Source organism: Eublepharis macularius, chromosome 12, assembly GCF_028583425.1.
Source record: "Eublepharis macularius isolate TG4126 chromosome 12, MPM_Emac_v1.0, whole genome shotgun sequence".
In the NCBI taxonomy this organism is placed as follows: Eukaryota; Metazoa; Chordata; class Lepidosauria; order Squamata; family Eublepharidae; genus Eublepharis; species Eublepharis macularius.
In genome coordinates this window covers 20,928,695-20,951,760 of record NC_072801.1, presented here as the reverse complement: position 1 = coordinate 20,951,760, position 23,066 = coordinate 20,928,695, and the positions used below count along the sequence as shown (strand labels likewise).

The following is a 23,066-nucleotide window of genomic DNA, read 5'->3' as shown; positions in this document are numbered from 1 at the left end:
CATATGCCTAGTGTTTAAATCCTGTGCTTTAAAAAAAACACTACTGTCCCACACCAAAACACTGTTCCAGTTTGTTTTTCATAGATCCCTTTGATTCTCCCCCCACCCATGAGTTTACATCCACACTTCTGGGAAGCACATTGTAAGACCACTTAAAAACCGTGTTCTGCATGAATAAGAACCTGTTATTGATGTGGGTCTTAGTCTGCCTAGAAAGGTACAACCAGCTCTGCCTTGCTTCCACAGCAAAAGCAAGTGCAGCAATTTTTATAGCATGTGAGTTCTACAAGCACAAGAGGAAGCTAATGCCTTCAACTCAGGCTTTCCTTTAATTGAAAATGAAAATTGGGACTATCATGGAAAACAACATTGCAAGCAAGTCAAAACTTCATTTGGGAAACATATTAAGTGATCAAGAATACAGATCTGAAGATTAAAAAACTATTTAATAACCAGTCCAAATATTCTTTCAAGCAGATAATCAAACCATTAAATTCAGATTTGATTCAAATTTATTAGTATAACTCGGGGGTCAATCAAATAGTAATGTTTTTAACAGATTCAAATACATTATGTTCAAACTTTCACAATTGCAATACAATATCTATAAGGAGTACATGATTAACTTGTATTTTTAAACATGCAATTTGCATGCCCCAATTTGACAGCAGAGTGAACACAATGCATTTCAATCCCCAACTATTCTTTTCATTGTGATTTACAGCAAAAGCAGAAGACAGTCTCAGTTACTTTGTTTCTCTCCAAGTAGTGAAGACTAGGAAGTGTAAATTCCATGAAAAAAACAGCTGTGAATGCATGTAGAATGCTGCATACAGTTCTAGTTAGTACCACATACTGTATTCAAAGGCAACATGAAACCAGATCCTAAGTATATTTACTCAGAAGTTAGTCTTACTATTTCCGTGGAGCTTACAGTTTCAGTGACCAAAGATTGACAGCACCTTCCTAGTCCTTTTTTCTTTTAAAAAGGTAAAGAAATGTTTTGGGCAGGCAGGGAAAGATACAGATGTATATAAAAAGTAGAAAAATGGAACTGCAACTTTAGCAAAGCCTGTGTGTGTTAGAGTTACTAAAATGAGAATTGCTGCTAAACCCAGCAACCTGTGTACTTGAAAGGTTCTAAATATTTCATAGCAGCTGCTAATCTAGTTTGCACTTCAGGGTCAAAATAAATGAGAACATTCAATCCCAGAAGCCTTTCTCTCCTGCCCTGTGGCTCTTCTTGCTCAATGGCTTTCTAGGAAATTTTTCCCTTGTCTGCCTCTACAAGGCCTAATTTTCAGCTCTGTGAGACAGAATGGGCTGTACCACTTCCACTATACTTAACATCCTTCCTATGAAAACGTAGGAATCAAGGAGCACCTAAGAGATTATATTTTGTTAGTCTTTAAGGTTGTACTTGCCTTCTGTGTCATTTTGCTACAACAGATGACTACCCCTTTGGAATTAACTTCAGGAACCAGTTCCACTCTAGGATATGCCATGCTTTGCTAACTTTATAATTTGCCAAGAATCAGCCATCCAATAGAAGTTTGAAAAATAAACATCTTGGCTGTAGGCTGAAATGATAACAGTCCACTCTGCTATCTGCAAGGAAGAGATGGTAGAACAAGGAGGCTGCAAGTGCCCTGGGTTTCTGCTTAATGAACCATTTGAACTAGACTTGTTTTAGTATTCAGGGGGCTTTAAGACAGCAAAATACTTCAGTGTAGGTTATGGGTTGCTTCACTCTCAAGGCTATCCTACTGCAGAATGCTAGACACAGAATCCTACCATTAGGAACCAAACGGGTAGTTTGACTCGAACACACATTGACAGTGTAAACAAATATATTGCACATGTATCCACACAACACTTTAAGCCCAAGAAAGGTATCTACAATGCAATCTTCCTTCAGCAGGAAGGAAAATCGAGCATTTCTGCAATTTAACTATAGTGCAACACTAGGCTGATCAGCTCAACCCACCTCTCTCTGAGCTCCTATCCACCTGTGGGATGAGGAGCCATCTCTTCAACTTAATACTTTGCTTTCCCTGTCACATCTTTTTACTTGGGAATTTACAAGCATTATGACCCACTTCACTATGGGAAACAGCAGGTCTAGGAAAGCATCTGCCACATCAGCGGTGGAAACAGACCTAAAGTTTGGGGACTTCATGGTTACTTACTTTCACCAGCGTCTGTCTGCCTTCTCTATCAAGCTATTCTGTTCAACTGCCACCTTGTTAAGCCTTTGATCGCGTGTTGTATTCATCACTGCTTCACACAGAAGTTACCCAGTAAGGTGGATAATCCAGAAGGACCATTGCTCATGAAGCATTTTCTCCTTCATCCTGAAATTGCTCAGATATGCCCCCAGATTCTACCTGAGGCATGATTTAAGATGAGAGTATGAACCAGCAGGTCTTGTGAACACGGGGTGTGGGGAAACCAGCAGGCAATATCCAGCCTGCCGTCTTCTTATGTCTGTGATTATACAGTGTTCGTAGAGAAGTCTCCTTGTGGCTGACAGGAAATGCAAGACACACTTTCCTGAGCCAAGCTGTTCAGGGCTTTGGCCACCACATCTGGCATGTGATCTGTTACCATCTTTGGACTTATTAAAATGTTGCCAAAGGCAGTTTCTTTTGACCAGTTTGCATGGTACTTGACATCTGAGGAACACCACCTGAAAAAATAAAAGATACTTTTTGTGTGTCTCAAAATATCCCAGTCTTTATAGTTACATAACATTAGCATGCAGGGACAAGTTCTTATTAATCCTCTTTGGCTAGTCTACAAATGTTCTTGGGAGAAGGAAGGAAGAAAGACTCTATGGATCTAAAACCTGAGCAGAAACTTACTCTTTAAGTACTCTGCCTCTACTGCATTGTATCTGTTGCTAACTAGTAATTAAGTGATTGGGCCAGAGAGAAGTACGTTAACCTAGTAGCCCTCAGTGTGGCATCCTTTGAGACGCTTCCTGCTTGCAGCCCACCCTGGCTTTCTCATTAGAGCAGGAGGTCCTTTGAACAGAGCCAAGGAGGCAGCACCTTTTCAAGCCAATGTACTTCACAGTGCTGTAAATAAATATTTTAAAAGGCGACAAATCCCAGGCAGCAGCTGAAGAGTGGAGAAAGTGTCTGAAAGACTCGCCGACCAATACTAGTCTTTCCTTGCAAGAAGCTACTTTTAAGTGCAGAAAGGTTAGCTTAATTTTAGGGAACCTTTACTTAGTACAGACCCTAGACTGCACCCTAACACCCACCCTACTTCATCACAAGCAAAAAAAAAATGGAAATGTGATAAAAATATGAAAAAAAATGTTCTGTGGAGAGGAAACGTAAGAAGTATCCATCACAGCAAAGCAAGAGCAGAAGAAGGCTTCAATAAATTATTCTTATTGCCTAGTTCTGTAAAGCTTTTTATCTTTAAAAAAATCTAACAATAAACTGAGGGAAAGTTCCCTTTCACTGCAAATATAAACCTGAAATGATGAGCATAGCAGTGGTCTATAGAATATCTCCTATCAGCAGTTCTATTTTTAGATTTCCTTCTGCTTTAACCTAAAGAAGTAAAGCAGCACGTCTTGCTGTTCATTCACATGTTAAAAACAGCATTAAGTTCCACAAAGGATATTTTGTGTGCCATATGGTTGCACAAACCATAATTAAGGTGGAAAAAATAAGAAGTGAACAGTTTGCACTCCACCTGTTTTGCTGAAGCAACTGTTCTGCTAATACCACCACTGAATGCTGGCAGCTACAAGACAGAAACTGTTACAGACTTAATTGGAACCATAAACAAGAAGAGTCCAGATACACTGTAAGCCACATCGTGCCTGTAGTGCTGTAAAAAAAAGCCAATTCCAACTAATCGAATGTTCAAAATAAAAGCAGCCCTTGGGGCCCCTGGTCAGGTATAACTACACAAGTTCTGGGGCCGCTCCAAACACACACAAGCGGTGACCAATTAAAAACAGACTATAGAGAGGTAGTTCCATCGTGCTTCCAAGGAGCTGCAAGTTTTCAGTTCACTCTGAACTAGAAATCCTGATCCTTGTAATGAAATGTATGGATCATGGTGTGTTCTGAGCTATTGATTTGGAGGTGGAAGGGGTATAGCAGTGACTATTATTAAATACTTTATAATATTTTTGGTTTAATAGCAAGACAGTGGAAGAGAGAGGAAATGTCTCTGAGAATGGTTTTTGTGGGCTTGAACATAATATTCAAATGATGTATAGTGATCATGCTCTAGATAATCTGTGTAAAGGGTATCTTAATTTTCCCGCACTGTTATGAGTATTTTTGTTTTTCCTTATCTTTTTTTTTCCTGTTTCTCCTTTGTTGTTTAGAAAATTAAAAAAATCCTGATCCCTGTTTCGGGAAAAGACAGAAGCACTTTTTCTTAGGACTCTGCACGTGTGTGGCAGCCTCCTGTACCAGTGAAGAGGCCTGTGTATGTAGCTGTTTTGCACAAGGGGCCATCCCGTTTGAATGTGACATCTAGAGCTCCACAGGAGGAATGCTTTTGCCTCAGCCCGCCTCACCTTTAAGTCAGGCTTCTGATAACAGAAAGTGACAAGATGGTGTTTTTCAGTGGCTAGGCCCGATTCGTGCAATGGAGCATCTGCCCCTCTCACTCCATTGCTTCGCTGGTTTTCACTGCACAAGCTAATAGACTGCACATCCATTCCCTCTGTCACTACTTGTTTCCTGAATGGAGATTTGGAGGAAGGAGTCAGCCAAGAAGCACACTGGTACTCCCCATTTACCTCCTTGTGCTGTTTTCTTCTACAATGTGGATGATTCTGCCTGGGAGGAACAAGCGGGGATACCGAAGAGGAGAATTTAAAGGCGACTCGTCCTCTATTAGAGCGTTGTATGAAGGTGACCGATGAACCATGAGGCTCTCTTCAGCTAGGAGAGGCTGGGTCAAAGCATCTTGGTTTCGACCATCCAGTTCAGTGGGGAAATTATTGGGGTCTCCTCCAAATACTTCGTACCAGCATCCATGCAGTAGGATCTGGTACTATACAATGTGTGGAAAAAATAGAAGAAATGTGTGAGAAATTAGAAATTCCTTTTGCAAGTGGGATTGTATTGATTTGCACACACACAACTTAAAGATAGTTTCAAGTGATTAGCCATGCTGGTCTGCAGTAGAAGACCAAGATTCAAGTCCATCTTAAAGACCAATGAGATCTTCCAGGTTGTAAGGGCTCAGGGAGCTTGACTTTCAAAAGCTTATACCCTGGGAAATCTCGTTCTGGACTCCAATCTGGCTCTTACATAACTTAAAGAACATCAACACACATGCATTCTGTGCTTTTCTAAAAAAGGATGTGTGTGGATTTCTTGAGTCCATGTATCCACCCCCACCTCGCCCTACAACACAATGGAAATTGGATCCAAAGAAGATTCTTAAACAAGTCAACTTTGATGAAACAATTCTATCATAAAGCCAGTGGTATAGCTTCACAGAGAGATGCTTAGACTTACACAAGACCAATGGAAGCTGATTCCCCCCTTTCAAACAGCTGATCTTCCTCCTCCCTGCCCCACTCCAAAATGCCCCATCTCAAACTACGTTTGAAACTACATTTTCAAAAGCAGAGTGCCAGGCAAGAAAAAGCAGAGTTACTGTTTGATTTTTAAAAATTTTGAAGCCTACTTGTGCACATGAAACTACTTTCACAGTTCATTGCATCCTCATATGTAGCAGCATACTCCGTCCTCAGCAGAATCTCTGCAAGTTCACTTACATCAGATTATTGGTTGGGGAGGGAGCACATGGTAGAAAAAGGTCAGAGGGCAAGTTTAAATTTTTTTTTTAAGTCTGAACAACACCATCAGCCCTGTTTCCATTTCAGCTCTACACAACTAAACTGTATAGCCATTCATGCATTTGTTTACCTTGGGTCTGTTACAGTTGGCAACTATTCTAATGATCCTTCTCTTCAGATCTTCCATATTGGGCATACTTAACCTGTTTGATACACAGCAATGAAAGGGAATGGGAGAGAAAAGAGACAGAAGATTCATCTTTAAAGGACAGCTATAACTAAGATAATCATCTTCAAATAAAGCCTCACAGTCAGGAATCCTTACCTTGGGACAACATCTTTTCCAACAATGACAGACACGATAAACTGTTTAGTGTAATCTGCAAGTGATTTACTTAGAATGGAAAAAAAAAAGAAAGTATTAACAGGTAAGTTTGCAGTAGGATGAGTTACTAGCACAGATGTATGCCATCAGAGTCCTTTATACTAATGTTCCAAACATTTACTTCTCTTCTTATAAAGAATGAGAATGGTTGGATCCAGCCAACTATTTCACTTGATCTCATCTGATTCCTCTCTTTACTTCAGCCCACATTCCACGTGGCTTTCGTCTATGCAGGTCTTGTAATCCCCAGCATAGCTCTTTAGGTAGTCAGAGGGGACCCTCCTCCCTTTTTCACCAGCAAAAAAGCTGGCTGGATCCAACTCATGGTCTGTCACACTAGTTCTGAAAATCGATTCCACCAAAACATCAACAGGGAAAACTTACAATCCGAATCAAAGCTACCTAGCTCACACCAAATTCTTCTAAACTAATAATTTCCCCTGAAAATTATCACACCTAATTAGTCTGGGTGGAGATTCTCTCATGCTTTCTTCACGGATTTTTATAAATCTTACTCTGGAGTGGAAAAATAAAAAGGTGTCTCCTACCTTAATAAACCACCTGGTGGAGAAAAGGCATAACACTTCAGTGTCGGGAAAGAATTTTTGAGCATGACGGCCAAGATAGAGGCCGTTCCTCCTCCTAAACTGTGTCCAACTACAACCAGTTTATATTCCTAGAGGCAAAAAATGGAAGTGTTAGAAAGGCAGGGAGGGGAGGTGCTTTGGCTCAGTGGTGGAAACAGGCGTTGGTGCAATTAGGTCCCCAGGTTCAATCCCTGACCTCTCCTGTTTTAAAAGGCAGCAGATACTGGAAAAGACCTTCACTGCCTGAGTGCTTAGAGTTCACGCCAACCAGATGGAGAGTGACTCCACTAAGATACTGCACTGCAACACACTAGGAAAAGGAAAGCGTGGATATGGCAGCCAGGACTCACAGGAGCAATGGTGAAGGCCTGATTCAAAATCCCATCGTTTATTAGTCTTCTGTAGATGTAGTTGGCAGCCTGGGTTATCCCCTGGAAGACAAAGATTGCAAGTTGACAGAAGTGGTAACACCACCAGAAAGCTGTCCATGTTTGCAGTACAAATCAGCTGTTTAGGGAATGATCACACACACCCAGGCCCTTGCTCCACCCTCCCATTCTACTCTCAAGCTGTTTGCACAATTGTCTTCCTTCTCCCAGCATGGGGTATCCACTCTGGGCCTGGCAGCAGGCACAGAACCATAGGCACACACTACGATTGCCAGCCTCCAGGTGGTGGCTGGAGATCTCCCGGAATTACAACTGATCTTCAGGCAACAGAGATCAGTTCCCCTGGAGAAAATGGCTGCTTTTGAGGGTAGACTCTATGGTACTAACTATACCATTCTGAGGCCCTCTCCCTTCGTCAAACTCTGCCCTCTCCATGCATCACTCCCAGAATCTCCAGGCATTCCCCAACCTGGACTTAGCAACCCTAGCACACACAGACACGTGTACATTCCACCCCTATGCTACTTCATTTCCTAAGGTATTCATTTAATTCCTAAACCAGCCTTTTGCAAATAGGAACCCCGAAGTTCAAAAAGACAAATGCAATTTACAACAATTAGAGCAAGCACTAGCAAGTATAGGATTCCAGCTCCCCGCTAGCTTTACTGCCTGGCTCTTCAGGAAGAAGGGAGGGGGGGGGGGAAGGAAAACTAGTAAAGCTTCATTCTTTTTCACTCACACACACCATCTGGATTTACTGAATCACTAGAAAACAATTTCCAGAAATACTTCCTAACCTTATGCACAAGACCATTTTCTAGAATATCTTCTAGAGTTAAGCTTTCACAGTCTGCCGAGAGATCCGTCAGGATATCCTGAATGCAAAAAAGAAAAAAAAAGCACTGATCAAGTAATCTCACTGCTCATTGGATCTGGTTAAGATCATCGTTGTAGTCTTACAAAGAGGACATCAAGATCCAAGGAACCTTCACAAACAGATGCCTCATGACTACAGTGTCTTCAGACTCTCACATGTCGTATCACAAGCTGCATGTGCAAGGGCGGGGGGACGGGATGCATGGATGGTGCTGAACATCACATATGCAAAACAAAAAGGTAGGTTCCGGCATGATGTACACAAATACAAAACTGCCTGAACTTAGTTTGTACCTGTTGAAAGTAGACATGGGCACAAACAGCATTACGAACAAAAAAAGCCTCACGAACAGGCTGTTCAGGATGCGCCACTCCAGTCGAACAGGTGGTCGGCGCAAGCCTTGTTCGTTGTGCTCGGCCGCCGTTTGGGAAGCTAGACACTCAGGCCTTCAATCAATTGCCTCGGCAACGGAGGGGGGGCGTGCCTGAACTCTGTCTGCACTCCCTCTGTCGCCCTGGACACCCCAATCAAAGCCCAACTTATCTTGATGGGCAGGTCTTCCTTCCAAGTGTGGAGCTGCAAATCGGTAACAACTGGTAACATGGGAGCAGACACCAGGGGGGAGGGAGGAGGGGGTTGTTCTGTGGCCATGGGAACTCCAATCTCATCCCTGCAAACCCTGTTAGGCAGTTCTGACTGCCAACCACAGGCCTCCTGCATTTCTCCATGAGTCCTCCACTTATAAAAGGGCACTGCGCTCCCAGTTCTGGTTTCACTTTCAGCAAGCAGTGGAGTGGAACAGAGCTCTTAATAGCGTTTGGAGCTGGGCGTGCATTGGAGCTGGGCTTTCTTCTGTGTGTGGTGGGTGGGATAGGGAGCTATCCCCTCTGGTTCCAGGGCTGCTGCCAGGCCCTGGGGCCAAGCTCAGTGGGCACCTCGGCTGAGGGCTCACCCTGATTATTAGTGCCTGATCTGGTCAGGCCTCTGGGAGTGTTGGGCTAGGGCTCTACCCCCTCCCTCCGGGAATGTATAACTCTGAGATCCATACTGCAATCTTGACCAAACTTGGGTGGTAGCTGGAGAAGAGCCTGCTGCACATTCCCTGTGAATACGGGCTCTCTAAGTGCTAAGGGGGCCGCCCTGGCGCCGACGAACACCAAACACGTTCGGGAACGGGACATGTTCGGGTCCAGTCAGCTGTTCATGTTCGTCATTGAGAACGAACACCGAACAGCCTGTTCGGGGTTTTTTTCCCATTCGTGCCCATGTCTAGTTGAAAGCACTGTCAATAGGTATGGAAATAAAGTACATTATGCAGGGCAGTGTCTACACACATGTTATGTATTTAATGTACACCACCAGTGACATTATTCTTGCACAGGTATCTCCTTGCCTTAGCACACAGAGGCCAACTATTAAGTCCCACATTGATCCCCCCCCACATCCCCTCAAACAACTGATGTGGCTGACACAACATTTCAGAATAAACGTTGTGCTATACACAAAAATGCTACCTCAAAGGACAAAGTTCCTCTCACAGCAACCACGATAGCCTCTTTCTTGTGATCCAATGCAACAAAGAATGGGATCTCAAAAATCTGAAATACAGGAAATGACGCATGAAAAAGACTGAGAGACTCAACTTGCAAGATTAAGCTATTTAGTTCAGGTCTGTGTTGAATGCCTTCAAAAGGTTTGTAAAGCAAATCTTGAAGAGAACTATCCACTTCCTCTTGGTATCTCTGATTTCTGAATGTTGACAATCACTACTGAATATAGAGATTACACTTTCAGCCATCATGCTAATAGCCACAGACAGACTCATATCTGTGCTGATATCCTTTTAAAAAGCCATTCACACTAGTGGCCATTGCATCATCCTGCGGCAGTGAGTGCACAGGCCAATTACACATTATGATCTGGACCCTATATAGCAACAACAAAGAAGGGGGTGGGGGGAAGCCCCCACAAACAACTCAAACAAGCAAGGGGGGGGGGAAATAGAGGGGTCAAGTTACAACCTAAAATGTAAAATATATTCTAAGAAGGTATTTATTATGGAAGTGCACAAAATATAGGTTAAAAATAAGTTAAAAACATAAGGCCTGAATGGCAGGTTACATGCATATGTTAAAAATCACTAAAACGTTCTCCATACGCACATGATGATACAGTTCAATGACCAACACAAAGACAGACCATTTGCGTTTCAGCCCTAAGGCTTTCCTCAGTAGTCAATTGTACAATATTTATAATCAAACACACCCACACATCCAGAAACCAATATAGAAATGCTCCCAATGCTTTATCGCTTGCATTGTATGGTATAATACAAATGTTACTGCAGACCAGGACTGCACTCACACAATGCTATTCGTTTGGTATTGTATTCTGAGGCTTGGTTTCCAATGTATTTGGGTGCGTTTCATCAATCTGCAGTTGAAATAAAGTGGCCACACAATACGAAAGATCCATCCCATGGAGGAGCATTTCTATATTGGTTTCTGAATGTGTGGGTGTGTGTGATTATAAATATTGTGCAATTGACCACTGAGGAAGGCCTGAGGGCTGAAACGTCTATGGTCTGTCTTTGTGTTGGTCATTGAACTGTATCATCATCACTCCCCTTCCTCTGCTCACAGAAATGCCCTTCAGTTGCTGAAAATGGATCGCAGGATCCAAGCCACAGCGGCAGCATCAATTTAGGCAGATGACCATGAGATTTTGTGTTTTGAACAAGTAATTGCGTTTTCTGGCCACCGTTAAAAGTGATTAAACAGAGAAAGCCACAAAGCTAGGCAACACCAATCACTTCAGCTTAAAAGTTTTCTGCTGCTAAAGCTTTTGCAGACATTCTCATTAGGTCGAGTTCTTTGCGTATAATGTAGAATCAAGCTGTGGAATTTGCTGCCACAGGATACTGTGATGGCCCCTAGAATCAATGCCATCCCACCGCTGGAAAACTTCCTGTGTTTCCATGACAATCAAGAAAGCATAAAGAATGAAGGGGGGGAAATCTAGCCAGTCAAAATTACTTACTTTATTATGGAAGCTGATGTGAATGAAGTCTCTATATTGCAGTCCTGTTATTTTTAAGATGGATCCGAAGTTCATATTTAGACGGTCACCACCAACAATATCTGCCTCTACCGGGCTGTTTCTACAACTTAGAAACAAGAAAACAAAAAAGCAAGGCTTGAAAATTCAAATCAGTTAGATGTCCTTTGAGAACCACAAGCATGCACGCACAAACTACCCTCCCAAAGTTTAAGTTTCCTAGCACATTACCCCACAATGGGAGACTAATTAGACTTAACTCTATGCACATTCACTTCGGAGTAAATACCACTGGATTAAGTGGGATTTGGTTCCAAGTAAACACTAGAGTATCAGGTGGGTAGCCATGTTGGTCTGCAGCAGAAGAGCAAGACTTGAGTCCATTTGCACCTTACAGACCAACGAGATTTCCAGGGTATAAGCTTTTGAGAGTCAAAGCTCCCTTTGTCAGACACAAGGAGTGGAAAAAGGTAAGTGTCTTTATAATCCAGCAGAGGGTGGGAGGGGTATTGCAAATTACAATGTCAGGAAGCCAGCATTAATGAATGTTGTAATTATCTTGTCCGAGCAGGGGTGCAAAGTACAAAAAATTAGTATCTGTAGTGCAAGAAAACTCAACTCCCGAGGGCTGAATTGGGACATAGGATTTTCTGGACTGGGAACTGGCTTGCCAATTAAAAGCATTCTTGGGGAAATGCTGTAAACAACGTTCCCCCCTCCCCCGGACTTAAAATGTAAAACAAACTTCTGCATACATGCAGAATGTATATTTAGCATTAAGTCTGCTTAGAACTGTAACTACAGAGCTAAGCAAATGCTCCCAAAGGATCATTGTTAAGGTTCTGGGTGAACTGTGGGCAAGCCCAGATTAAGTTCCATAGCTTGGGGATAGCAGAAGGTAGCAAGTACAGTCTTCGCAAAAGCCATTTTAAAAAAAATGTCCTGGGACAGCCACCTCCACAGCCCAGACACTGCTGAGCCTGGCAGCTGAAGACAGGAAGCCTCCTCCAATCTTGTGGCCCCCTTTTTGAAAATGGGACTTCCTACCCTCTGTGCGGCCCTGGATGGCCAACTATGGCTGCAAGCAGATGGGCCAGCCAGCCTCAAGGGCAACCAGTAAGGCAGGAAGGATGTCTCCAGTTCCCAGTGATTTGTGACAGAGTGTGAGGCATCAGGGAGGGCATGTGGATCGTAGAGTTGGCTGCAGGCAGAGTCGATTGCAGGCAGGGCATCTCCCTGGCCTGCCCAGAAGGCTTGGAGAGAGACCCTCCTTTCCAGTTTTTAGAAAGGGCCTGGTGAGCCAGGACTTTGGGAGCCTCACCCTCCACAGCAAGTAGTAGCTTCCTTCACAGTGAAATTCCAGACATTTATTGACAAGACGCAACTATGAGACCCAGTTGAATGTACTCCTCAGACCTTGTGCCAACCTACCAGTCACCTTTAAGCTTACAGAGTGCTGTAAAAGGGTTTGTCATGATGTAATACGGCCAACCGTAAGTAGCTACAGCAAACTTCATATAGTGAGCAGCATTTTCTATCTCAAGATCCAAATCATCAGCCTGGGGAAAAGAAGAGAAACAGTTCACAATATACAGAAACATGCTCCCTAATCAGAGGGAGCCTGTGTGGGGCCTTGGCCAGGGCAGTTTGCCAGGCTGGGCTCCTTTTATTAAAGCCCTCACAAGCTAATGGCCATGCTTTCCAACTGGGAGAAAATTTAGCACAATGGTAACCTGCCCAGCACAAAGAGCAAAACAACTCTGTACTGTCTATAAACAGCAGATGGGGCTGGATCACCTGAACACTGAGGGCCCACAGCACGTGTATATCTTTTCCTGCCTCCCCCTTCCTCCAAAGAGCAGATGAAGCAGGTTGCAAGATTCTTCTGGTCAAAAATACCACAGTGAAGGAAGGAGGATTGGATGCAACCACCGCTACCCCAGTGGTAGGGAGCTTCCGCTAAGCAAGAGTTCCATTGGCAGAAGGAGGAAACGGCAACACTCAACCCTCAGCTTTTCAGATGTTCCAACAATGTCAGGTATGACTGGCTCTAATGCAAGCACCACAGTTCCTAGACTTCAGGATTTCATAAGTTTCTAACAGCCAAATTTGTTAAATCAGCACACAATCTATTTAGCACTGCTAAGGCACTTTTTCATTAGTTTCACAGATAATGTTTTCTGAAGACCTGGCAGGCTTACCGCAGGAGACAACTGAGGTCTGGCAGGCTTACCGTAGGAGACAATGGCGACTGTATCAAAACTTCCTCAGGATCTTTAGGACAATTTTCCACCTTGTCTTGCTCTTGGTGGAGCAGAGTCAGGCCTGCTGCTACATCGCTAGGCACCAGGTCAGTGTCCTGCAGAGAGAAAGTAAAAAAATTATTTCAGAAATTAAACTGATACAAGCACATAAATGTATCTGCAGAACATGCCTGGGCTTGAAGCCAAGACACGTGCTGTGATCGCTGCTCAGAATCCAGATATCACGCTGTCACCAGGCAAGCATTTATTCAGTTAGAGCCAGAAGGGTGTGGTGGTTAGGGCTCTCAGACTGAGATGGGGGAGACCTGGGTTTAATTCCACTCACAGCCATGAAGCTCACTAGGCAACCTTGAGCTAACTGTGTCTAGTTTACCTCACAGGGGTTGTTGAGAAAATAAAAGTGGAGGAGGAGGAAAGCCGTGTAGGCTACCAGCAGATTGGAGGAAGGGTGAGATAAAAATGCAATAAATAACAACAACAACAACAACAACATTCTATTGCCCACTCAGAGCGGTTTACAAAGTATGTTATTATTACCCCACAACAATCACCCTGTGAGGTGGGCAGGGCTGAGAGAGCTCCAGAGAACCGTGACTCGCCCAAGGTCACCCAGCTGGCTTCAAGTGGAGGAGTGGGGAATCAAACCCAGCTCTCCAGATTAGAGTCCCGTGCTCTTAACCACTACACCAAAATGGGAAGAACTGTGTGCACTAGGAAGAGCTCACACCTCCTGACATTGTCCCATTCACCACACATTAAAGGGTGTTGTGTACTGAGTTTATGTGCAGACTCCTTTACGTTCTATTTGCAATGTCCATTTTTCCAGAAAATCGATGATGCATACTGGGAAGTATGCACGCAGGCCTTGCACCTGGAACCTGTGAATGCCTGGAAGTTCAATGTGACCAGGTCATTTACACCATCAGAATACTAGAAGAACAAGCCTTAATTGTTCCTTCTTTCATTGCTTCCCAGAACTCCAGTATTCCATATGGCACATGAGATGGAGCATTTTCTCTTTTGCATTTGAACGGCAGCCCAAAGGCCCTTCAATTACAATCAAAAAGGGCTGTGCCTCAGAGGAAGGACATCTGCTTTGCATGCAAAAGGTCCCAGGTTCAATCTTCAACATCTCCAGATAAAAGGAACAGGCAAGAGGTGATGTGAAGGACCTCTGCCTGAGATCCTGGAAAGCTGCTGCCAGTCTGAGTAGATAATGCTGATCTTGATGGATTAATGGTCCGATTTGGTATAAGACAGCACCAGCCTCCATACACAAGATAGCCTTGTGGTTTCAAAGGAATGGGATTGGAGGCATTTCATTTTTGTTTAAAAACTATACAAACAGCTTTGGCTTGATCAGACCAGTCCAGTATTTCTGTTAGGGCTATAAAACAGAACCTGGCCAAGGACACTCCCCTCGGCTGCCTCCCAGCATGAGTAATTAAGAGGTATTCTGCCAATAATTATGAAGGTTCTATATAATCCTCACAGCGGATAAACACCTCTTAGAGGAATTTTCCTAATACCCTTTAGAAGCCATCCAAATTAGAATCATCACAACATCCTGTGGCAATGAGTTTCACAAGTTAACTATGGGTCATGCAAGCAAGTACTTTGTCTGCCCATTAATTCTGCAGGGTGTTCCAAGTTCTAGTACTATAGAGAAGGAGGAAAAGTTCTCTACCTGTTCCCATTCCCGCTCCTCCCCATGCATAATTTTATAAACCTTTACAATGTTTCCCTGCTTACTGAGAAGTAGGAGCGGAAGAGTTCAGCAATACTGGTAAAAGCAACTCTGTGGTCATCATTTTGTACGATGCAGCAGCACAGTAACCGAATCCTTTTCTCCCAGACTCGGGTTGCAGTCTTCTTGACATTATAAAACACCTGGTCCGACTGACTGCTCTCCAAGTTGTGATTGGGACAACCAGTAAGGTACAAGGTCTTTTTCCCACCAAGTGGATCAAAGACAACGACAACTGCCACAATGGTGAAGATAATGATAATCCAGCTGCCAAGCAAAGCAGAAGCGGAGCCACATAAATGAAGGTCCGATAAAAACATTCAATTGGCAAAGAGGGCTGAACATCCTTACCTGGCAATCACTGTCCCAAATATGGCATTCATCACAGTCCTGTCACATTTGATGCTTCGGTCTGACACCCAGATTGCTCCCACAATAGCCCAGAGCAGTTCAGGCAAAAAGAGGGCCAGGCGCAAGTACAGCAATTTAGGAAGGGATTTCCTTGGCCCAGGATTGGAAATTGTTCCTGAAAGGTATAGTTGCAGTGAGCTGCATACAATCCCAAATGTTTTCAGAGGAGCAGCAGCATTTTATTACAGCAAACAGTTGAAAGGAGTGACTTGTGTCATTCTTTAAAAACAGCAAATCAGGCCTCTCACAGATAAGGCAGGATTTTCTACATTAGGAGTCTCCCCCAATTACGCAGAAATATAATATACAATTAACCAAAAGAAAAAGAAAACACACAAAATACACGTATAAAAACTAATGAGTACTGTAAACTTGTAAGAATCCACGTAAGAAAAAAGGGAGTGTGTGTGTGTAAACCAGACACAAACAGTGTCTTTAGTTCCCTTTCAGGTTATAATTGTTACAGTATACAAGTTATAATCTTATTTATTTATGTCATGTGGACCTAGGACCTAGGAAGCCCAGGTTCAAATTCCCACTTTGCCAAGGAAGCTCACTGGGTGACCTTGGGCCAGTCACTGAGTCACAGCCTCATCTACCTCACAGAGTTGTTGTGATGATAAAATAGAGGAGAGGAGAATGACGTCAGTCACTGTGGGTCCCCACTGGGGAGACAGGCAGGGTACAAATCAATTAAAGAAATAATACCACCAATACCATTTTTTTTGTTAACAACAATGTATATTATGCAATATTTGTACAAATTCCAAAAGAACAGCTGTGGTAAGTCTTGTGGTACTTAAAGGGCAACACACTCATCACCACATAAGCTTTTGTGAGCCAGAACATGCTTCATCATATGCACGAAGCATTGAAATCAGCAGGCTTAGAAGGATGGAACTCCACTTAGAGACAGCACTGCAATTTTACTAAAACAGCAACATAATCTAAGGTGCCATTTACCTTGCATGCTGATATGCAAAATAGAAGATAAAGCACATATGATGGCTACCAGGAGAATAAGGAGGACAAGAAGGTAGCTATGCAACAGCTTCCCACCAGGACAGTCCAATTGCCCTTTGTGTATCGAATACAAAACCAGAATACCAATCCACCTATGGGAAGAAAATTAAAGGGGAGGGAGAAAGGGAGAGATCTAATCAGTTGTATCAGAATAATTCCACTAGATTCTGTGGCACTTTCTGTGCAGCAGAGGCAAAAATAAGCCATGGCAGATCCTGAACTGCAGCACCTGTCATTCAAAATGGGCCAGACATATCTAAATCCATCAAGTAATCTCCCTTTCCCAGACAGTATCAGTGAAACCATCTGTTAAAGAGTAACAACCAATTAATGTTACACAACCACTTAGCTCTGCCGGAAACAGAGCATTTATGGAGTTTGAGGTTTGTCATCATACAGACTCCCCTGGCATAGCTCATATTTTTTGTGTTATGAAATGCCAAAAAGCAAGCTGCTTGTGTTCTACCTTTGTGGCTTCTATCTTACTCACTCAGGAGATGTCTGCACTGTGTCCTTCCACCCTCCAGTTCTGCCTCCTTAATACTGTTCATTGACAAATCATTTCCAGCATTGTTTCAGTTGGGAGCCACAACAGCTCCTAATTGGTGGGAAGGTGGCACAGTATAGCCTGACCTCATCAGATCTCAGAAGCTAAGCACAGTTGGTACTTGGATAGGAGACCCCCAAGAAAGACTAGGGTTGCTCTGCAGAGGAAGGCAGTGGCAAACTTGCCTTGAAAACCCCATGGTTTTGGGGTCTCTATGAATTGGGTGTGACTTGAAAACACATCAGTGCAGACATGCCCTTATATGCAGTGCTTAATTACACCTACGGTGCCTGGGAATATGCAGAGCTCAGAAGAGTGGCTCAGATTATGATAAGCCTCTTAAAGGAGAACTATACAAGATGAGCTGCGCAAGTCTGCTCAAGTGTACAAATTTATGTGTTGTTTTACATTCTCGTGTTGCCTTTCCCCCAAGTGGAGCAAGTGTTCGCTAATTTCATGGGATGTCTGGGTGTGTGGTTGCGTTTGCAAGTGTTTAGGCTTGCTACTATAGTTACCAGTGCAAAGAATCAGTTTTGTTCTGTTTCCGCCTCTCTCTCTCATAACGTTTGTGTCACTCTTGTCATTGTGTGTTTGTGAGGGAGGTGTAATTGCTCTGATTCACTTGTTTTATCATCACTTCTCTAGTTTATCCCAACAAACCATTTTCAGTTGTTTTCTACAATGAGCTTTCTTTTCACAACTTTTTAAAAGCCCCACCGTTCTATGGGATAGCTTGCTTGATCGCCTCCCCGCTTTTCATCCGTTAGACCTTGCTTTATTGTTGTTGGGATAAAATGGACGGCGTGATCAGAGACTGCATGATGCTGCTTGTTTTACTCTTTGTTCGGTGGGCTGCTTTTTGTAAAAGTTGAGTTACTCAACTGAAATAATGGCAGAGGCGTTTCTCCCCTTTCCCCCTTCAAAGTGTTAAACAATCCCCAATAAAGTATTTTACATACTGTTTTTTTAGAAGACATGAGCTCACATTTGAATAGGTATTACAGCCATCCTTTCCCTGTTTCTTTTACAATACCCCCCCCACCCATAATGGCTGCTCACACATTTCTAGGTGTGCGAAAAGACACTTCCATCCCTCATAAACCTACATGTGTATGTTCCTTTGTCATGTTGTCAGCCGCAGGTTGTGTTTGCAGGGAAACTCACAAGTGAGTGAGCAGGCGGTGGGCAGCCAGCCCCAACGCCTGGCCATTCTACATACACCCCCTCACACACACACTGCCCTCCCATAAAGCGGCCTCAATTGGGCTGTGCCTGGAGAAGTGAGCCTAGGAGGCAGCGGCTGCTGGCAAAAAGCAAGCAATCTGCCCTCCCCTTCCCATGTGCATGTGCAAAGACAAGGTACAATCTGGCATTCTCCCCGCCAGCCTCAGAGGAACTGGGACAAAACTCATGCAAGTCAATCCATGGAATCAAGAAGTGTGTGAGTGCACAGATGACTAATGGGAAACCACATATAAGTAAGAACACTTGCAGAAACTCACATACCTCATCACATTTATTTCTGCCATAAATTGCCCTTTCAGGGGTACAAAGCACTGTTTACTGATAACCTTACATCAACACTGTAAGGTAAGTAAATGGGCAGTGCAATCCTATGCAGTTGTTCTTATTCAGTCTCTCAGCTGCTTGCCCAGGCTTCTTCCCTTCCCACCACTGTGCAATCACAATCACTGCTTTCACTCGACGAAGATTTAAAAGGAAAGTCTGCCAGGCCAAAAGGTGGGACGTGCACAATGACTTCCTCCCCAGTGTCTCTCCTTTTAGAAATTAAGTGAGGTTTATAGCACCAAATGTAACAGCATAAAACAGTCGCTCTTACCAGCTCACCCTAATGAAAAGCTCAAAGGCAGCCGGGAAGACGAAGTCATCACTGCCTATGGCCCAGCGCCTCCCAAACATCACCATCCCAGGCATCCTGTACACCTTGCCTGGCGCTGTGTCTCACCTCCTGTGGAAGACAAGAGAAGAGCTACAGAGTCTTGTTGGCATGTGAGAGAGACAAATTTATTGTATGTGGCCATAGGCCTTCACAATCTAAAATCATTCATTAAAAACAGAACAAAAATACAAGAATACAGATATAGTTACATACATATAAATAAAATTACTGTAAAATGCATTTTGCCTAAAATGTAAACATTAAACAACATTAAAACCGAATGGTTTCTAATCTATGTCTGGTGTTTACTCTCCTGGCTACCATATTTGCCCTTATTTTTCTAGCAGTCAGGGCATAGAGGGCCATCCTATTTGAAATAAAAGGATCTGTGTCTGAAAGAATAAAATTTAATTTATCAAAGTCAGACAGAAGATGGAGACTAGATAAATATTCGTGAGAAATTTCCCCCTTGGTTCCTGGTATAAGGGACACTTTAAAACATAGTGTGGTAAGTCTTCATTTGAGGTTCCACAGATACATATCCGCTGATCCATGGGGTTTTTTTGGAATCGCCCAAGTAGCATTTCAGTTGGCATAGACTGGAAGCGTAATGACGTAAATGCTACCCTAAGCTTATAGACTGTGATATCAGTCAGATAACATGCTCTAATGTGGTCTTTTTTGATGGTTTTATACCATGGGGCAAATTTTGTTTTACTGATTAAAAAATTGTCAGTTAGGGCATCCTCTTTGTATACCCATTCCCTTAAGTCAACATTGCTTCCCAAAGGTTGGAGTAATTCGTCTGGGATGGTATATTGAGATGCAATGCCATTAAGGAAGGCCGGTCGGGTTTTATCCTTGTTTTGCAGCTAGTGATAGCTCAAATAACTCAAATTACTGAAGGAACCAGGGTTCGATAGTTGGTATTTTTTCTGCAATTTGAGAATCGCTAAATGGGCACATGTTCTGATCGAGGGGAGACCGAGTTCTGCCCATAGCAAGGCAGCTGGTGTCCCTTTTGGCAGGGCTAGAACACGTCTCATGAAAATTTTTTTGAATTATTTCCAAATTGCCAAGTGTTGATTCCTTCCACCCCCAGATCTCAATTCCATACAGTAAATGAGTAATGACTTTAGAAACAAAAAGCTTTATGGATGGTGCTATCAAGAAACCACCCTAACAGAGCAATCCTAAGCAGAGTTACACCATTCTAAGCCCATTAAAGTCAATGGGCTTAGACTGGAGTAACTCTTCTTAGGACTGCACTGTTAGAGTAGTAGAATCTCATTATTGCTCCTAAGGTCTTGAGCGCTGAGGCTTTTATAAGCTTTATATGGGCATCCCATTTCAGGGTCTCACTAAAAGTTAGACCTAGATATTTGTAGGTCCTGCACTGTTCAATTGGGGTGTCCTGTATACTCCAATGATATTTTTTTGGTCTCTTACTAAATACCATTGTTTTTGTTTTTGTATAATTAATTGTATAATTAATTGATTCTGTTGGCATGTTTTTCATGCTCAAGTAACCACCCCTCCCCTTAGTAATCATTTTATTTATTTTATTTACATCGTTTATAGTCTGTTTTTCTCACTGAGACTCAAGGCAGATTACCCAGAGCAAGTCAATATGAGTAATGGCTGGGACATTCAATAAACAATACAATGTGGTATGGATTGAATATAACAATACAATGCTGTCTGGATTAAAGAAATTTGAAAATAAACATAAATCCAAATCCAGAGATTAAACATAGCTGAAGCAAAACATATGTAAATTTGACACAACATATTAAAGGATGTAGAAAATACACAGTAGAAGCATACTTGCGGCAGACAGTACCCAGTAGTATAGTCCACAGCTCCTGTCCCTTTACCAAAGCATCTCTCTAAGTCATTTCTTATAGCACAACCCTATTATTGGAGTAAAAAAGCCCCTCCTGAATAATTTCGTTTTCCTTAATTTGTGGAAAACTAATCACAGTTGCCCTTCTTCTGCACATTCTCTGACTCTGCAATATCTTTTCTGAGATATGCCAATCAAAACCATACGTGAGATTCTAAATGAAGTTGCACGACCATTACAATATCGGCTGTTTTATTTTCAAACCCTTTCCTAATGATCTCTAGCAGGGAGCTCACATTTTTTCCAACCATTCATTTTTACACATACAACACAAAACCTGTCTTGTTGCACCTCAAAAGACTTACTATAGTGTATGCTTTTGTGGACCAGCACTAGTCCCCAAAGGTTTATTCCACAATAAATCCACAGGACCTTAAGATGCCTCAAAAGTCTTGAAATAGTAAAGTCCAGTAGCACCTTTAAGACTAACCAACTTTATTGTAGCATAAGCTTTCGAGAACCACAGTTCTCTTTGTCAGATGTGACTACAGACTAACACGGCTTACTCCTCTGGATCAAAAGTCTTGCTAACTTTTCTGTAACAGGCCTCTTGAATGTCATACACCCAATTTCTCTGCAGGGTCCAATTCTTTTACAACCCGCACTCTTGTAGGAAAGAACAGTGCCCATTTTACTACCACAACAAAGCACTGTAAACCTGTCCTCATTCTTGGCTGTAGTATTCATTTTATTATTTTACATATTTCTACACCACCCTTCCATCCTTCAGGCTACTTAAGACAACTTAACTTAAAAACAAATCAATTAAAATATAATTTTAAAATACTGAGCCACAGTAAAAGGGAATGCAATGGAGCCAACATTGGAACAAGGAAGTTAGCTATTTCCTCAAGTACCCGCTGAAGCAGTAGAATCTTAACCTGTCCGGTGAAACACCATCAGGAGGAGTGCCACTTGCATTCAAAAGAAGAAATCTTCCCAATTGGCCCCAAGTTCCATGTAGTTTAGCATCTTGGCTGCCGTCTCCCCCTCCCCACCCCAAAAAACCAAACAGGAGTCAAATTCTTAACTTGCTGGGTAAATTGCTCACAGAAAGGAACACCACAGTTTAAGTCCCTGCCACTCACATGCCTATGAAGAAAGCTTCTGAAGTGGACACAAGTGACATCTAACCCAGAATCATGTTTCCAACACAAAGCAACTTTACAGAGATTAACTCTTTCCTTTTGACAGTGGCATATATTTTTGCGAGCTCTAGCTATCCCATGTCCCTAACCCCCTGAAAATTAATGCTGTAATGATAATCATTTAAAAATCAAGCATTAAAAGGTGCCACTCAACTCTAGTTTACATCCACTTCAGCAAAATTCAACAGGAGTCTGGATGATTATCTTTTTTTAAAAAAAATGGTGCAACTCCAATTTACAACAACTGTAGTCTGGATGAAGTGAACCAACCACAAAAGCTGATGGAGTCTGGATGAAGTGAACCAACTTATAAAAGCTAATGCTGGGGTACATTTTCCTAGTTCTTAAGCTGCTGTTGCTCTCTGGTTTAATTCCTGGGGAAACTGGTTTCCCACACAAGCTAACAGAAGCTCCCCAGACAGGGCACGAGGACAGCTGCCTTGCCACGCATCCTGCAGCCCACAGCACTCAGAGGAGCGCTACCTCTGGCCATGGAGGCTCCCTTTGGCCATGACAGCTAAGAGACATTGACAGACTCATCCCTCCACGACCCCAGAAGTACAGGGATTAGCTTCCCTCAGGAGAAGCCTCTCTCAGTTTCCCCATTGCAACAAGGAACCCCACCTCTTTCCTTACCCCCAATCTACCCCTGAGGAAAATCCCACTCCTTCCCTCCTACTAAACTCTCCTCATTAGAAAAAAATCCTCTCGACCCCTATTAAAACCAGCAATAATATCCTCCTCGCCCACGGCTTGCCCTCCTCCCCTCAGGGGCGCCCCTCTCAGCCATAGCGCCCCCTACTGCAGCAGCAGAACTCCCAGCCGCATACCCTCTCCAAGTGCCCGGATGTGGAGCTCTGTAGTTCTCTTCCACCCCCCACACCCCAAGCAGGGTCACCTATTGACAACACAGCGTCATGACGCACTCACGTCCACCTCGACATTCTTTCGGTTCCACGAGAACTGACCTCCTGGCAGGTTGGCCACCTCGTACGCATGCGCGCTGTTCCCCAGCCTGCTCCGGCAGCCCATTGCCA

General features: G+C 43.1%; 1 protein-coding gene across 7 annotated transcripts; it reads right to left on the bottom strand.

Annotated features, from left to right (window-relative positions):
* Positions 1 to 427: 427 nt before the first annotated feature.
* On the bottom strand, positions 428 to 23,066 carry DAGLB (diacylglycerol lipase beta). Of its 7 annotated transcripts, none has more exons than XM_054995453.1 (16): positions 22,998 to 23,066; positions 18,916 to 19,044; positions 16,469 to 16,620; positions 15,446 to 15,620; positions 15,100 to 15,361; positions 13,317 to 13,442; positions 12,515 to 12,642; positions 11,066 to 11,192; positions 9,541 to 9,624; positions 7,947 to 8,024; positions 7,111 to 7,191; positions 6,722 to 6,849; positions 6,114 to 6,182; positions 5,919 to 5,991; positions 4,778 to 5,034; positions 428 to 2,689 (listed from the first exon to the last, which is right to left on the bottom strand). In XM_054995453.1, exons 2-16 carry the CDS (start codon positions 19,008 to 19,010, stop codon positions 2,494 to 2,496), a joined length of 2,031 nt encoding a protein of 676 aa, XP_054851428.1. In that variant the 5' UTR covers positions 19,011 to 19,044; positions 22,998 to 23,066; the 3' UTR covers positions 428 to 2,493. The 7 variants fall into 7 exon arrangements, with proteins under 7 accessions (XP_054851428.1, XP_054851425.1, XP_054851427.1 ...); XM_054995450.1 differs by lacking the exon at positions 22,998 to 23,066 and adding an exon at positions 22,928 to 22,996; XM_054995452.1 differs by lacking the exon at positions 22,998 to 23,066 and adding an exon at positions 22,960 to 22,978.

What these genes read in the sequence shown, in the direction of transcription:
- DAGLB (XM_054995453.1), bottom strand. Translation starts at nt 19,010, where the DNA reads ATGCCTGGGATGGTGATGTTTGGGAGGCGCTGGGCCATAGGCAGTGAT. An exon ending in GAGGAACTTTGTCCTTTGAG is followed by an intron (nt 8,025 to 9,540) that starts GTAGCATTTTTG and finishes TTTTGCATTCAG; the next exon opens with GATATCCTGACGGATCTCTC. An exon ending in GAAGAAAACAGCACAAGGAG is followed by an intron (nt 2,690 to 4,777) that starts GTAAATGGGGAG and finishes TTATTTTTTCAG; the next exon opens with GTGGTGTTCCTCAGATGTCA.